This window comes from Xenopus tropicalis, chromosome 5, assembly GCF_000004195.4.
Source record: "Xenopus tropicalis strain Nigerian chromosome 5, UCB_Xtro_10.0, whole genome shotgun sequence".
NCBI lineage: Eukaryota > Metazoa > Chordata > Amphibia > Anura > Pipidae > Xenopus > Xenopus tropicalis.
Genome location: NC_030681.2, coordinates 55,595,424 through 55,613,061, shown reverse-complemented (window position 1 = coordinate 55,613,061; position 17,638 = coordinate 55,595,424). Strand labels below are relative to the sequence as shown.

Sequence of the window (17,638 nt, the reverse complement as noted above, 5' to 3'; positions counted from 1 at the left end):
CATCACTAATAGGAGGGGCCAGGAGGGATGACATAACATGGAGGAGGGTGAATAGGAAAGGCAAAGAGAGAATGGCATACTGTTACTAGCTGTACTGGAGGTGGGATAAGGATTTGTTACCAGTAAGGATATTTTAGAGAGATTTTAGAGAGAGCAGGACGCACTTTAAATGTTCTGATGTTTGTCCTAAAATGGGCACCGTACACACTCCCCTACGTGACAACACGCACTCCCTCCCACCGCTTCCTCGCATGCCTGTGAAATCAGTATCCATAGTATTACTCTTAATTAAGTGTGTGAATAGCGCTTAGTTGGTTATCGGGGTCTGGCAAAGGGGCTGCATGCTAAGAAATAAGTAGCAATTATGAGTGGGCTAGCTCGGCTGCGAAAGACTGCTTTTCTAATGGTCTCTGGTAAGTCTAACTGGGGATCCAAACAAACTGTTTAGCATCTTACTATAAAATAAGGGCAAAAGTTTGTAATTTTAATTTGTGACTCATAAAATATGAGTTTAATAACCTCCCTAAATCTAAATATGCAGAACGTTTCTGGAAATGACTCATCTGTTGAGTGTAAGGTTAACAGATTTATTAAAGGACATGTCAACCCCAAAAATATTTTTTTTGTCTAATAAAAGAAAACATTCTAAGCAACTTTGCAATATGCATTACATATTTGTAATGTGTTTTTAGTTATTTATATATAACTGCTATTAAAAACAGTGCCTGTCTGTCCTTTCTATTCTCTGCCCTGGTGGCTCTGGTGTTTGAAGCAATGTAACAAACACCAGCAGATTTTACAGACCTGACTTGCTGGAGGAGACTGACACTTGCATCATTTTTTAAAAAGTAATAACCAGGAGTTCAGCAAATGCTGCTTTCTATAGCAATTACATTTACACATAACTTTTAAAGCACTAATAATTTTTAATACATTTATATTGGAAAATTGCTTAGAATTAAGTTTTATTAGGCATAAAATTATTTTTGGGGTTGACATCAAAATCAAGAGAAATCAAGAGACATCTTTTAAAGTCCAGCATGCTGTTCACTGGTTTATTCAGTCCATGATGGAATCAATTAGCTGATATGTTTATGTATGCCCAAACCTGTGTTTCAAACACACACAAATAAATGCCTTTGGGTAAGAGAAGCAGAAAAGAGCATCAGTGTGAAGGATAAATTAAAGCAGCGCTGTCCAACTTCTGTGGTACCGAGGGCCAATAATGGAAGCCAGTTTGACCACTCCCCCTTTTTATACCACACCCATGTTATCACAAGAGCTTTTAAGACTATACCCACATTAATGGTGATAGCGCAGCAAAACCCCAAATGGTTGGTGCTCACTGTAGGGATATCATGCTTCATTCATATGTGAAAGAATTATATTAAGCCATGTTAAGACACAACCTTAAATCCCTATGCCTCCTCTTCCTCTGTGGATAGCACAGCAACCCCCAGCACATAATTACACACCTTAGGGACCATATAATGACTATTTTCAAATGCTATCAAACTCCCAGAACAAACCCCTGCCAGGTTCACCTCCCACAGGCAGCATAGGGCAGGCAGAGTATGGCACACACAAGCAGCATAGGGCAGGTAGAGTATGGCACACACAGACAGGGTAGGGCAGGCAGAGTATGGCACACACAGGCAGAGTAGGGCAGGCAGAGTATGGCACACACAGGCAGAGTAGGGCAGGCAGAGTATGGCACACAGGCAGGGTAGGGCAGGCAGAGTATGGCACACACAGGCAGGGTAGGGCAGGCAGAGTATGGCACACACAGGCAACATAGGGCAGGCAGAGTATGGGACACACAGGCAGCATAGAGCAGGCAGAGTATGGCACATAATCTGCCTGTGCTAACCGCTAATCTGCTGATTTTTTCGTGCTAAAAATACGAAAAAGTTGCGTTAGGTACGAAAAAGTCGCTGAAAATACGATTGGACCGTTCGAACGAATGCTCGGAGCATTCGTGGATAAGTTAATGTGCCCCATAGTCTTACTAACTGAGCATGTTCACTTGGTCTGGGTGTCTGTGCAGGAGAGAGGCATTATGGGAACTTTCTTTACACAGCTCAGCGTTTTTTTTTTTTCCTGTTTGGCTTCTGATCATCTCAACAGGTAAAATATGGGGAGACTTAAGGGCACTATTGAGAGAACTGAAGGTATGCCTGCAGCTTGAGATTAACTCTTTATTAGCCTTTCCTTCTCCTTTAAAGGAGAAGGAAAGGCTAAGTCACTTGGGGGTGCCAAAATGTTAGGCACCCCCAAGTGACTTAGATCGCTTACCTTCTACCCTGGGCTGGTGCCCCTGTACGGAGAGAACAGCACCAGCCGGGGTAGCAGCGAGCGCTTCCTCCTTCCTTTTCGCATGCGCCGCCCGACGGATTTCGCCGGCAGAAGAGAAAGGAAGGAGGAAGCGCTTCCTACAGGTACCCTGGGCTGGTGCTTTTTTCTCCTAACAGGGGCACCAGCCCAGGGTACAGGTAAGCGATCTAAGTCACTTGGGGGTGCCTAACATTTTGGCACCCCCAAGTGACTTAGCCTTTCCTTCCCCTTTAAGGGATGAGTAGTTTGTCGGTTAAAAAGTAGTGTGTATAATTGACTATATCATGGGAAACATATTCTGCGATAGGGGTAAATTGGGGCAAAAGAAAAGGGGCAGTTGTTAAAGGAGAAGGAAAGGTAAAAACTAAGTAAGCTTTATCAGAAAGGTCAAATGTAAATGTAAATACAGCCATAAGCACTCACAGAGAAGCTGCACTGAGTTCTCTATCAAAAAAAGCACAGGATATCTTGTCTCCTTTTTTGTAAACATGTTCTTAGGGAATCTGACTTCCTCTCTCAGAAAAATCCTTCATTCCAGGGGCCAGAGTCTGTGCTGTTCCCTCCTCTTTTCCCTTTCCTGTTCCCCACTCCCATAAGAATTCATAAAACTCACTCCTTCCACTCTTAGGAATGTGTGATCTGAGCTATAAGGCTAGACTGCAAGATGGAAGCTATAAACCCCAAACTAAAATGGCTGCTGCAATCTTAAACAAACAGAGAAAACTTCTAGGGCTGTTTACTGCGGTATGATTGTTTTCTGCAGAATAAATATAGCATTCTAGGTTGCACTAATCTTAGTTACCTCTTGTCATTTTTTTTCAGCTTCGGCAAACTGTCGCATTCAGAGATATCAGAGTAGCAGGACGGAAAAACATCAAGACAGCACATCAGCTAATGCATTACTGAATCATCTTATCTTCAAAATAAAGTCAACAGGACCCATAACAGTTTCAGAGTATATGCGAGAAGTGTTGACCAATCCTGTAAAGGTGAGGGTATTTTTTTTTTTTTTTATTTAAAATAATGTACATTTATCATGCCTAAAACTCTTTATTTTTTATGTACAGTTGGGACTGTACAGGTGGCCTGGCTTGGCACCTGTAGTGCAGAAGATACATTGTCAACTGAGATTATGTAGTTATACCACTTTAACAAACAGCTGTTTCAAATAAATATGAAAGGACATCTGTTATGAGTACATCACTTTTGGCTGCTTCAGACTGAAAACTTTCATCCATGACCTTTATTGATGTATAGAGGGTCATACATCAATAGGAATTAGCAGCGCCTAACCTGCCCGTGATCTAATCATTTGACTTCTGTTCTGAAAGGTTGCACCAGTAACATTTGGTAGTTCTCATATGGATGTGTCGGTTAGTGCCATTTCTTGCACCACTGCTCAGAAAATCAGAAAATATGGATTTTGGCCTGTCTGTCTGGTCATGTGTTTTCAACTCTGGGATCAGTTTTAGATCTGTGCAAACCAAAAATGTAACCAACTGCTCCACCTGGGGGCCTATTTATTAAAGTACGACAGGTACGAATTACAAAAATTCATATTTGATCGTACTGTGCGTATTTTCTGCGACTTTTTCGTATAGTCGCGCGATATATGTTTTGTATTTTGCACAACTTTTTCGTACTTTGTGACAAAATTTGTGCGACAAAATCGTATTGTCACGCCGTGTACAAAGGTTTCGGATTCATTCAAGCTTCGGTATCGTGACTTTCCTTGGGTCAGGTTGGAGCTGCAGAGTGCCATTGAGTCCTATGGGAAGCTTCCAAAATCATGTACAGATGGATCAAAGTCGGAAAGGTTTTCCTGCTGTTTACAATCATTTGGATACGAAAATTTTGTGACTTTCGGATCGCCAATACGATATTATCGTGACTAATAATTTTTTTGTAAGCATTTTCGTGATATTTGCGATCATCAGAAATTATCGCATTTAATCCGAATTTTTCCCAATTCGGGATTCAAACTCGTACTTTGATGAATAGACCCCCTGGTGTATTGCTAGATGGGGAAGTGAAGAGGACCATCATGCATCCATATAAATGCTTATTCAAATGGTGCCATTCTTAATATTTTCTAAATCATTCCAAATTGAACACCAGCCCTCAACAATCAGTTTTGTATAAGCTGATACAATTGTTTTTGGGACAGTCTAATTTTATATCGCATGCCAAAGACTGAAAATAAGTTTGTATTGCCTTGGATGTTTATTTCTCAACTACATTTTTTTTATTGTTTTCTGAATTGCAGGGTTATTATATGCACCATGACATGCTTGGAGAACATGGAGATTTTGTGACTTCTCCTGAATTAAGCCAGATATTCGGAGAGGTAATATTTATCTTCTAAAGGGCACTAAATGGTTTAGATTAGGTTAGCAACTGCTCTTGCATGTAATAAGAAAATTACTAGAAAAATAGATCTCTCTTTTTGTGTCAGAAAATTTATGAAAAACTGTATTGTTTATCTGTCAATAATCTGCCTATGAAAGAGACTCTGAGTCTGGGAAGTTGGTTAAAGAGTTATTGACTGTGCATGCCTAAGTGATTGACAGTTGAGAAGGAGCCAGAGAGCATGCGCAGTAGACAACTCTTTGACAGGCTTCCTATCTCAGTGGTGAAGGAAAGCACACTAAAATAAATGGAGTGGAGCTTAATGCTAGATGAGGAAGTTGCTGCTCTGAGTTTTAAGCTTCTGTGTTAGGAAAGACATGAGACTGAATGTAGGAAGTATCCTTGAACAGCAGACCAAATAACAACCACCTGAACTCTTTAAGAAGAATGAGAACCTGGCTCTTAACAGGGTTGTGCACCTTTAAATTAACTCTTGGTATGATGTAGAGAGTGATATTTTGAGATAATTTGCAGTTGATTTGTATTTTTTTTATTATTTGGTTTTGAGTTATTTAGCAGATGTATGGTTGCTAGTGTCTAATTTACCTTAGAAACCAGGCATTTATTTGAATGAGAGACTGGAATATGAATTAAAGGGCTTCAGTGGAAAGATATGTAATTAAAAGTTGCAGTGGCAATAGCCTTAAACATGATTTGGTTTTTAGATGGTCCATGACCACCATATAAAAAAGCTGGAAAGTCACCAGATCTGGCCCTTTTCAACTGCAAACGTTTTTAGACTCTTATAAGGTTCCCTTATCTGAATGGTTTCGTACAAGACAACTCTTACATTTTGCCCAATCGCAATGGTGTTTACAGACCCAATCGGATAAAACTCAGACTTTTTTTGAGAACTGGTGTTTGAAGAACCCCAAACATAGGAAATCAGTCTCTCTGTTATATAGTGCCTTTTTCCCAGATGAAATAGCTGTAGGCCTTCCATATGTTTCAGCATGGCATGCAGACTTACAAAGTAACTTAGCACTGGAAGAATGGGAAGCCATATGGTTAGCAGTTAAAAGTTTCTCACGCAATGTTTCCCTTCTGGAGGCGAACTATAAAGTGCTCCTTAGGTGGTATCTTGTTCCATCCCGCATAGCTAAATTTGTGCCCACAGCCGACCCGAGATGTTTTCGGGGATGCGACCAAACTGGTACAATGTTTCATATATGGTGGTCTTGCCCTAAAGCCCAGAGATTCTGGATAAGGGTATTCACCATGGTTCACTCTATATTTGGGGTCTCAGTCCCTAAACGCCCAGCTATAGCTTTATTGTGTCAAAAACCAGAAGCTCTTACAGTAAAACAATTTCAACTCTTAACAATTATTATGACAGTAGCTAAACGCATAATCGCAAAAGCATGGAAATCAAAACAAATCCCATTTGAGGCTCTTAAAAACCAAGTGGATGGAATCATGGCTATGGAAAAAATGTCCAGCATCCTTTTTGACTCGCATAAACAGTTTATTAAAATTTGGGAACCATGGCTTGTTTATAGACACGGTGAGGCTTACCTTATCCCTCTCCTCTCACTGTAACCCTAACATGGTTATAGACTACAGAAACATAATATATGCCCGGTTTGGTCGCCATCCCTGTGTTTAATCTTATATACATATCCCGTCCCTTGTATATAGTTCTTGTTATTTTGTTCTGGAAAAACACAAAAGAAAGGGACCTAGGGAGATCCATGTAGTGATCTCCCCTAGGCCCTAATGGAATAGTCTTGGGCTATACTTTCAATAATGTACACAATTCTATCCTACCCTAAGGCTTTGTAATCTACGGTCTACAATTCATGTTTGTAAAACTGTGATATTTGGACAGCAGCCTGTTTGTATATTATTACTTTAATTGCAATAAAAAATATTGAAATAAAAAAAAAAAAGCTGGAAAGTTTCAGAAGTAGGTGCAAATAATTATACAAAAACTATACGAAAGAAAAAACGAAGGCCATTTAAAAATACACATAAAGAAATATAACATACAAGTTAACTTAAAGGTAAACACCCTTGCAGAAAGAAAGTGATCTTTATCTTTTCTATGCATATCTGTACTATAGCAATACCAAGTAGAGGTTCTGTGCCCCCTTGGAAAAAAGGTTTAAAGGTATTAAAAGTTTTTTCAGTATACATCCAGATAAGTATATACTATGCCAGCTTTTTATATTTTTAATATATGCAGCTTCTGGGAGTCTGGTGCATAAGTGAATGGATGTCTGCTGGGAAACCAAAATCTCTACAGCTGGTGGAACTTGGCCCTGGCAGAGGTACTCTAACTGATGATCTACTTAGGGTAAGTAAAATACCATGTAGTCTATTAGCTATTTGGTTTTTACAGCTTAATTTAATATTTTGAAGCTTTGCATCATATATAAATGATACATCTTTATATTTCTAATATAGTGTTCAGGCTGATTTTAGCAATATGTATATTTTTTAAAAAAAAATATTTTTAAGTGATACTGGAAGCCCTGTCCTGATTACAAAAAAAAAAAGTATCTTCTATCACTAAGAACGGCTAAATTATCTCTGCCATATCTGGTTCATCTCTGCATGTAAGTCAATGAAATACAAAGTGAGAGTGATTAAATGCTTGACTGTTTTGGGAGAAATTTGTTATACAGGTGACCAAATTTCTTAATTAAAAAAGCATGTTTCCTCTACCCACATGGGCAAAGTTTGTCCAGGTTTTGCAAGTAGGCCACTCAAAACAGCTGATTGTGTGCTAGGGGTCAAAGCATTATGAGCATTTACAGTGTGGGCCTAGCAGGTCTCTCAAACACCCTCGGCTAGCAGACAGTATCTTACAGAAATCAGACCAAGGAGGCTGGATGTTTCCATTCATGAATAGAAATTTCTTTGCTATGCATCATTCCACCTCCTATTCATGCTATATAAGGGCTCTGGCACACAGGGAGATTAGTCGCCCGCGGCAAAACTCCCTGTTCGCGGGCGACTAATCTCCCCGAGTTGCCTTCCCCTGCCATCCCATCGGCGACAATGTAAGTCGCCGGTGGGATGGCAGACACGGCGGGGCGATTTGCGCGAAACTTACATGTTCGCCGGTGGAATGGCAGGGGTAGGCAACTCGGGGAGATTAGTTGCCCGCGAACAGGGAGTTTTGCCGCGGCGACTAATCTCCCCGTGTGCCAGAGCCCTAAGACATGGTGGGAATTTTAACATCTTGCAACACAGTCTCAATAAACAATGCATTTTATAATTAATTGATATCGGTTATTTACATTTTGCACAAAACTTCCAATTAAGTGTGGTTTACATTTTTGTTTCTTTACTTAATTGTAGGATGCAACAGTTGCTTATGAGAGGTTAGCCCTCTTTACTCCTTGCTTGAGTTTTAGAAGTGGCTAGTTTTTATTAATAAAGGTAATGTTTGCAATTTTAGCTGAATCTTACAACCAAAAATAATCAAAACTGATAGCTTAAAGGCCAAGGAAAGCTCTAGTCAAAGTGGGGTGCCAGTTTGTCTAATCCTACACTGGGCTGGCACTTTTGTTCTTTAGGAGCACTGGCCTTGTGTAGTTATCAGCAGGGTGGAATTCTGCCATCTTCCCCTAGCTTCCCAAACATACCTTGCATCATTGTCAGACTGTCTGACTTTTAGACTTTTTAAAACATTATCCCATGGTTAAATTTCCAATAGTCTTGCTTAGCCAGACTATGCACTAATGAACTAGGGCATACCACACTCTAAATGCCAAGGTCAATTGATGAGACAGCAGAGGAGGAGAATATTAGTGCCAGATAGCTTGTTAAAGATGATAACATTTTCCTGCTAAATGTGGAAATGTTACTATCCTTTTGAAGTAATAAATCAAAGTAAAAAAATAAATATTTTTCAGCAAAAATAGTAAATGTATGTACTAATGAAAGAATACAGATAATTAAATTCTCCCCTGTTTTATATTGTTTGTCTTTCAGGTTTTTAGCAACTTTGGTCGCTTGCTAAATTCATGTGATATCTCTGTGCATCTTGTAGAAGTGAGCCCCAAGCTTAGTGATATCCAGGCTCAAAGATTAACTGGAAAAGCAATAGAGGTGGAACTTGATAAAAATTCCCCAGTGTATAAGAAAGGAATAACCAAGACAGGATTTCCAGTGTGCTGGTACCAAGATATACAGGATGTGCCAACTGGTATTGTTTGTTTTCTGTCTGGCTATTTATACATTAAAGCAATGTACTGCCATTTATGGGGATACTTATCAATCCACGAATGCTCCGAATGCGTTTTTTTCGTAATGATCGTTATTTTTGCGTCTATTTCGTCGCCGTCGCGACTTTTTCGTACTTTGCGATAAAATTTTGCGACAAATTCGTATTGTCACGCCGAGTACGAACGTTTCGGATTCATTCAAAGCTTCGGTATCGTGACTTTCCTTGGGCCAGGTTGGAGCAGCAGAGTGCCATTGAGTCCTATGGGAGGCTTCAAAAATCATGCACAGAAGGATCAAAGTCGGAAAGGTTTTCCCACTGTTTACGATCGTTCAATACGAAAAAGTTGCGACAGCGCCGAAAAATTTGCGCAAGATACGAAAAAGTCGCGACAGCGACAAAAAAATTGCGATCTTCAGAAATGATCGTATCCAATACAAATTTTTCCCATTCGGGATTCGAATTCGTGTCTTAATAAATCTGCCCCTTAGTGTAAGATTATGCTTTTATTCATCTGTATTGTGACTGTTTCACTTTTCAAGATCCTGATCTCCCATGAAAGGCATGAATCATATCCACTACTTAAATCATAAAGCAGATTACACATTACATTGGTTCAACCATTAAACTTTAGAATTTGTAGAAAGCAAACAAAAAAACTTTCAGTAAAACTTCAAGACTAGTAAGAACATTACATATAATCTATACAGCTTGTATCCATGTGGTGGCTTCTTGTATGAAAAGTACCTGCAACTTAACACAATGACTTCTCCCGAGCAGTAGTCATTTCATCTGCTGGTCTTTCACAGATAAAAGAGCTGCCAGTTCCACACATCCATTTCTTTAACTTTTTTTGCCAGGAAGAGGGAATTATGGCAGTCCACAAACTTGCCAGGTGCATACTACATTTTTAGCTATATTGTAGCTGATTTCCACAAAGGACATAATTGATAACAGAGCCTATACATGTAAGATGTTATAAAATTATCAGTATTTGTGAGGGTTGACCAGTATCCAAAACCTTGGCTCAGTGGCTTTCATCACCCCCCTGCCCCCCTCTCCAGGGTAGGGTCATAATAGTGGCCAGGAAATTTTCAGTTAAATGTAAAGGGTATTCTGTAAATTTTAAGTCAAGAGAGAGTGCAGCATTATTGGCAATTAAGAGGTTTTCTTTTAAATTCTTTATTTTTGATTTTCAAATGCAAAGGGGGAGGGGTGGGGTACAGAAGGAAAAAGGGAGGGGAGAAGGGAGTAGATAGCAGTCTTTTACAAGGTTGTTTAGCCATAAAGTGAAGGCATGTCTGACAGCAAGTCATAACTGTCTAACACTGGTACATATTCACATTTCCACTTTAACAATTTCAAACATTTTAATAGACATATCAGTGGATTCCATATTATACCTTTACTGTTACCTGTAAGGGGTGAAATTAAGAGGTTTTTAACAAAGCATTTAATTTTGAAAGTGAGAAAAAATACATTGGAAAATAAATACTCAAGATCACTCTGTGTACCATTCCCTTAAATTTGATATGAGATAAGGGAGTCTTTAAAAACTTTGAACTACAAATGGAGTTGTTTTTTTGACGGTTTTTATCCTTGGAATATTACATTTAGCATTTTTGGGATAAGCGCTGATTACTTGCCTTCACAGCTGTGACAGAAGGCACAGGGGAAAGGAAGAAGGGGGGGGGGGGGTATCTGTGTTTTTTTTCTGCTGGCTAAAATATGTTGGTAAAGAAACTTAACATGGGCTGGAAGGTTTAAACTGCAATTAAACTTATTTGTGTCATTTAACTTGTTTTTTTTTTGTTTTTTACTAGGTTTTTCTTTTTACATAGCACATGAATTTTTTGATGCATTGCCAATACATAAATTACAGGTAAATTAACTATATGTGTTTTTTTCAAGGCTACAAAAATTTCAGTTATCAAAGTGTATAATTGTACTATAAGGCTGCTTTAGCAAAATAAATTTTGCCCATATTTTATTTTTGAAAGTTTATTTAAAAATAAAGGAGCAAACACATTTAAATTATTTGTGTTGAAATAAAGTCTCACTATAGCATCAAAATCTGTGAAGAACATATTGCTTAACCCTTCTTAATATGGTAATTTTGTGTATTTTATATTCTCTAGAAAACAAAAGATGGATGGAGAGAAATATTAATTGATATTGATCCTGGGATTCCTGATAAGTTGAGATTTGTGCTTGGCCCCAATGTTTCACTAGTTGCAAACACTTTTGTTCAGGTACCATCTTTACGTTTAAGTTAAAGAAATTCTGTTGTGATTTTTATGGTGTACTTTTTATTTATAAATTACACTGTTTACATAGCAAATAATTTACTCTACCATTTAAAATTTTATTCTTGCACCAACAAATTTATTTTTTTTAGTTGTGATAGCACTCGGCTAATAGTTGTATAGTTGTGATAGCACTCAGAATTGCGGTGCAGCAGTAAAGTGTGATTGAAGTTTATTAGTCCACAAGTTACATGGTTGTGGCACCCTGAGAAATGAAGAACATGGTTAGCCCCATGTGAAGTTTCAAAATTAAATATAAAAAATCCGTTTAAAAAAACAGATTTTAGTGCAGGATTCTGTTGGCAAAGAATTTTGAAAAAAAAACATTTTCCCAGGACAGTATTCCTTTAAGTAATCAAATAGGTCTCTTTAGAATTACGCCTGGTCAAATCATACTCTCATTTCAAATGACAGCATGCCATTGGGCACCTTAAGATCCGCTCGCTTGGCGACATCGACCTACAGGTTGGCGATATTGGGAGAATCCAGGCTAATTTGATTGTTTGGCCCTGCGGCCAAACTATCGAATTATTACGGCGGGTATAGGCAAACGGTCCAACGAGCCGATGTGGTCCTCGATCCGACTACATTTTTTTACCGCCCATTCGAGATCTGACCGATTTCAGGCCAGATATCAGTCGGGCAGGCCCGTCGGCAGTGCCCATACACTGGCCGATCAGCTGCCGAATCGGTCTAAGGGACTGATATCGGCAGCTAGAATCAGCCCGTGTATGGGGACCTTTACTTAAAAGATTACATTCAAAATATGAATTGGAGATTGGCATTACAAAAGGATGGCTTTATGAAGGACTGCTCATGTCAAACAATTTTATTTGCTGTTATGATGGTGTTAGTAGGATGTTGGTATTGTAGTAAATGAGGTATAATTAGATCTGGAGACACTTTGCACGGTGCAAACTTTTACTTTTAAGATCTGACTTAGAGTAGTTGTAGAATTATTTATGCAGTATGTATTAGGGCGGTGATGCTCTTATTACTGCACTCTTGCAATCCAAGGGTCTTGAGTTTTAATGTGAACCAGGCACCTGTAACTATCCAGTGGCAGACTCTTTTTATTTTATTTTATTTTACAATTTGGGCACTCCTCTAAAGCTGACACACTAAAGGTCAATAAAACAAGCGCTGTTTATAGAATGCGTTAAAAAAAATTTCACTTGTTATTTTTTGGGACTTAACGCTCGTTCACTAAAAGTACACGGTGTCATAATTAAGAAGCAATGTTCTTTGCGTTAATTAACTCTCGATGAGCGATTTTAATATTCTCACAGATTAATGCAATATTTTGTGCGTTTAACGCTTCATATGCTTTTGTGAATCATGCGTTAGTACTATTTCTATTCGCTAATTAACGCAATGCGTTGGAAATAACGCTTTTCGATAATGCTTTTTTTGCGCATGCGAAATGACTGATGAATCGGTAATTATTTATCGCATGCTTTTTAACGCAAAAAAGCATGCAATAAGCGTTATCGACCTTTAGTGAATTGGCCCCTAGGTGTTTTTTAGGCCGATGCAGGCACTAGGGAAGCGGATCCACTTCTCTCAGCTGACAGAAAAACACAGGACTGAAAGAAGCGGATCTACGCTCCGTGTGACCTTGCCCTCCCTTAATTCTGTGTCTTATGCTGAACCACTTTTTATTAAGCTATGCATTGCACATAAGACAGTTACAGGTATGGGATCTATTATCTGGTAACCAATTATCCAAAAATGTCCTAAATACAGCAATGCCAAATATTTTACTATTTAAAATAGCAGTTGTTTATTTTTGACTGATTACCAAGCAGTAAAGACCTAGAGTCTCCCAGGTAAGGTTTTTTTTTTCCCACTAAAAAATATACTTGGCATAAACCCAATAAACTTGTTATATCTCTAATATAAATTTACGTAGCTAAGTAACCACTGTTTCATCTACTACACAATTATTCTAATTTTTCAATTATTTGTTTATAATGCACTTTATGGGGGATGGCATTCTCATAATTTGGAGCTTTCTGGATACAGGGTTTGTAAATAAGGGATCCTATACCTGTATTTGCTGTTATCTAGGTTTGCATAAATTTGTGGTAATGCCAAATCAGTATTATTTTTTGCAATGATCAGACTAAGGAGATGTTGCTCTATTATATGGAATCGCCCCTTATCAAAAAAAAAAAATAGTTCCGAAATATTCTGGATAAATATCCCTTTCCTCTTGAAACAGCTATTATCTAACTATTATCTCTACAATGTATTTTCTCTTTTCAAGACTTACCAGCCCCTTTTCAGCCCTAGCCCAACCTAACCCAAAGGTCTTGCAGGTCAAAGTAGCAGTGCAGGTTCTCTGGTGGTTACATCACCAGAGGGATCAGGCTATGGATAAGGGATGTCACGAGTGGGGTGGGGACTTGCTATAATTTTGACCCACAACCACCTAAGAGGTAGTATGTCACTTAAAATGCAAGCTTGATAAGACCAGAAGTTTTCAAAAGAGCTGCTGCCCTGGTCATGGCCCATGTCCATATAAAGGCTTCTTAAGGCTTCTCAATAATGTCCCTACAAAAAATGGCTTATATGGACACCACATAACATGCACTATATCTAAAGATGCAGCACTCATGAAGTGCTGACAACTTGTACGGATTTGCTTTGATCGCAAACTCCAATTCAGTTTATATATACAGTCATATGATAAAAGTTTGGGAACCCCTCTCAACCTGCAAAATAATGTAACCCCTATTTGGCTGTAAAAACAGGCAACACCAGCTAGAATGGCTTTAGAGCATGGGGTACATAGGACTGTACACATCAGATGGCCTTTCACTAAATGGAAATATCCTTGGGGTGTAGTGCAACTACAACTCATTTAGGCTGTGTAAATGAAAGAAGGGGCGCCAAAAGATTCTTTGTGGTAAACCAGAACTTAACTTGTTTATTGTCCAAGACAATGATCCACAGGGTTATAGCAATAATCACACAGAGGAGATATCAGATAATTGCACAAAAGTAAAAAAAAAGTAAAAAAATATGGTGTTCACCGGTTTAGCCCACCTCAGCTGAGGGTGGAGAAGGTAAGGACCACCAACCAGCACAGCCTCCCTGCGGAGAGTAGCCTGGCCAAGTATCTGTATACTCCAGGTGTCCCTTAGCAGCCAAGGATCCCTCACAGCCAACTGTGGATCAGGGATAGATACTGACCTGATACCTGCGTCTTAACCGTGTCCTGCTCTAAGGCAACAATGCCTGTAGGGAAGGGTACTTCCAGCTAATCTCTCCTGGTTGGAGCCAGAAACTGCTCTTTCTAACTAATCTCACTCTCACTTTCCTAGAAAGTGCTCTTATAAATTATCCTGATCCTTTCTACTCTTTATTCACGGGGTCCCTGTTCCCTGACTTCCAGATGCAGCCAAAGAGGAAGCTCCACCCCTTTGCTAAGTACTATATTAGAATGCAAAAGGAGTGGTCTCCCACCAGATACATGGGCCTCTGCCCAGCAACAGGACAAAGAAGGAAGTAGTAGGGCTTAAAGCCTTAGGGATGTATTAACCCTATGGGTCCCTACAATAATTTAATAATAATAATTTACACTTTCAACAAAAAAGATAACAGTGGTATGTCTTTCATTTGGGTGTTTTCTGAACAAAGATTTTTAGTGAAGCAGTATTTAGTTGTATTAAATTAAATCAAATGTGAAAAGCTGGCTGTGCAAAAATTTTGGTACCCTTGTAATTTTGCTAATTTGAATGCATGTAACTGCTCAATACTGATTACTGGCAACACCAAATTGGTTGCATTAGCTCGTTAAGCCTTGAACTACATAGGCAGGTGTGTCCAATCACGAAAAAGGGTATTAATGATGTGGTCAAGTTGTGGAAGAAGAACACCACATTCCAAGAAAAACACCCGCTACCTACTATCAAATTTGGTGGAGGTTCCATCATGCTGTGGGGCTGTGTGGCTAGTTCAGGGACTGGGGCCCTTGTTAAAGTTGAGGGTCGGATGAATTCAACCCAGTTTTGACAAATTCTTCAGGATAATGTTCAAGCATCAGTCACAAATTACACAGGGGTTGGATATTCCAACAAGGCAATGGCCCTAAACACAGTTCAAAATCTACATTTATGCAGAGGGAGAAATACAATATTCTGGAATGGCCGTCAGTCCCCCGACTGGAATATCATTGAAAATCTATGAGATGATTTGAAGCAGGCTGTCCATGCTCGGCAGCCATCAAATTTAACTGAACTGGAGAGATTTTGTATGGATGAATGGTCAAAAATACCTCCATCCAGAACTCCAGGCTGTAGGAGGCGTCTAGAGTCTGTTATATTTGCAAAAGGAGGCTCAACTTAGTATTGATGTAATATCTCTCTTGGGGTGCCTAAATTTATGCACCTGTCTAATTTTTTTCTGATGCATATTGCATATTTTCTGTTAATCCAATAAACTTTGCCACCGCTGAAATGCTACTGTTTCCATGAGGCATGTTATATATTAAAAGGAAGTTGCTACTTTAAAAGCTCAGCCAATGATAAACAAATCTTCAAAGAATTAAGAGGGATTCCCAAACTTTTTCATATGACTGTAGTTTTGTGTAGAAAAACAAAGCAAAAGGTCTTAATAATATTCCTGCTTCTTTAGTGCCAAAATGTATTAGGGATTTATAACATGTTCAGTTGGACAATAAAATTACACTAAAGTAATATTCACATCATGCCAGGTGTGCTCTCACAATTCCCTTATAGTTATCCACTTTTTTTGTTGATATTGTCTAGTGTCTTATTTGATTGTGACAACAAATTTATTTTGTCTCTACAAGGATGATGAACCAAGGGATCATGTTGAGGTGTGTCCTAGTGCTGCTGTAATTATACAGAAGCTTGCAAATCAGATTAACAGCTATGGAGGAGCAGCTCTGATAGCAGATTATGGTCACATGGGAGAAAGAACAGATACTTTCAGGGTATGTTGCTTTATGTTCTATCCACAAATACTATATGGCACCACTTTGAGTACTGTTGTGCTAATTTAGTAGTCCAATGTTAATAAAAGCTTCATGTATTGATGGTGTAAAAAAGTTTGGAGGTAAAAGGAACTTGATATAATGAGGATTATTTTGTATCATGGGCATTAGTATTCTATAGGGTTAGCAAACAAAATACTGCTTTTTACATTTTGTGATTATGTATAATGTTAACTCTGTTTTAAAAGGGCTTTCGTGCGCATAAGCTTCATGATGTATTAAGTAATCCTGGCACAGCAGATCTGACTGCAGATGTTGATTTTAACTTCATGAGAAGAATAGTTGGTGAAGCTGCTTCCTGTCTTGGTCCTGTAACACAACATGAATTTTTGAAAAACATGGGAATTGATATTAGGCTGAAAGTAAGTATGCTATTAAGAAGCATGAATCTGTGTAAATAAAAAAAAAATGAAAAATAATTATTAGAACTATAGCTATAAATAACATTTACTGGGATTTGTGCAGATGGAAGCCAGCATTTTTAAAGGGTAATGCTCACCATTAAAATTTCTAGAGATGGATTCTTTATTCTTATATTAACATATTTTTAAAATATTATATAAATATTGTTATATTCATATTTACCTCCTCACTTCCCTGCCTGTCTCAGAGCATGTGCACTTGAATGGGTGTGATTAAAGTTAATGACCGTCACTTATCCTCCCTCAGTCAGCCATGAGCTCTATACCCATGTCACTCTTTCTCCATGGGCAATCTCTCATCTATTAAGGAGCAGGGGAGCCACATGGTAGTTTTATAGAAGATTATATATTTGTGAATGCTTGTGTAATAATCAAGCATGCAGTGTGACAAGTAGAAGCATTTTGTTGACATTGTTATACAGTATGTTTATATGGTATACTATTAATAATTTGTACCTTTTTGTTTCAGGTCCTTTTGGAAAAGTCCAGTGATGTAGCTGTGCAAAAGCAGCTGATACATGGCTATAATATACTCATGAATGCAGATCAAATGGGTCAGAGATTTAAATTTTTTTCAGTTGTTCCACAAAGTAGGTTAAAAACTACAATGCCACCAGTTGCTGGTTTTAGTAAGTTACTTATGCACTGATCTGTTTGTTTTTAAATAAAATGTTTTATTTATACTATTTATTTAAGTGCCTCTAATTTGTCAAATGTTTTTGCACAGTAGAGCTGGGTGCACATATTTTGCAGAAAATCAAGGTATAAGACCAAAAATGCACTGTGGTAAGCATTTTGTTATTGATTCTGATGTGCCAATCAATAGGGATAGCGGAAAAGTGTTTTATGCTCTGTCTTTACAATTGTGCAAGGTAAGCACAAGGAGTGTGAGGGTATGAGTTCAAACTTACGATCCTCCAGGTCAATGTTCTCCAACCTTTTTTGCACCTCAGACCGGTTTAAGCAAGGC

The 17,638-nt window shown here is 38.5% G+C and overlaps 1 protein-coding gene across 1 annotated transcript; it reads left to right on the top strand.

Annotated features, from left to right (window-relative positions):
• Nucleotides 1–242: 242 nt before the first annotated feature.
• ndufaf7 (NADH:ubiquinone oxidoreductase complex assembly factor 7) lies at nt 243–17,354 on the top strand. Its single transcript, NM_001016145.2, has 10 exons — nt 243–413; nt 3,157–3,323; nt 4,601–4,681; nt 6,929–7,039; nt 8,686–8,899; nt 10,741–10,799; nt 11,056–11,169; nt 16,043–16,186; nt 16,435–16,608; nt 17,138–17,354. Exons 1-10 carry the CDS (start codon nt 365–367, stop codon nt 17,315–17,317), a joined length of 1,293 nt encoding a protein of 430 aa, NP_001016145.1. The 5' UTR covers nt 243–364; the 3' UTR covers nt 17,318–17,354.
• The last annotated feature ends 284 nt before the right edge of the window (nt 17,355–17,638 follow it).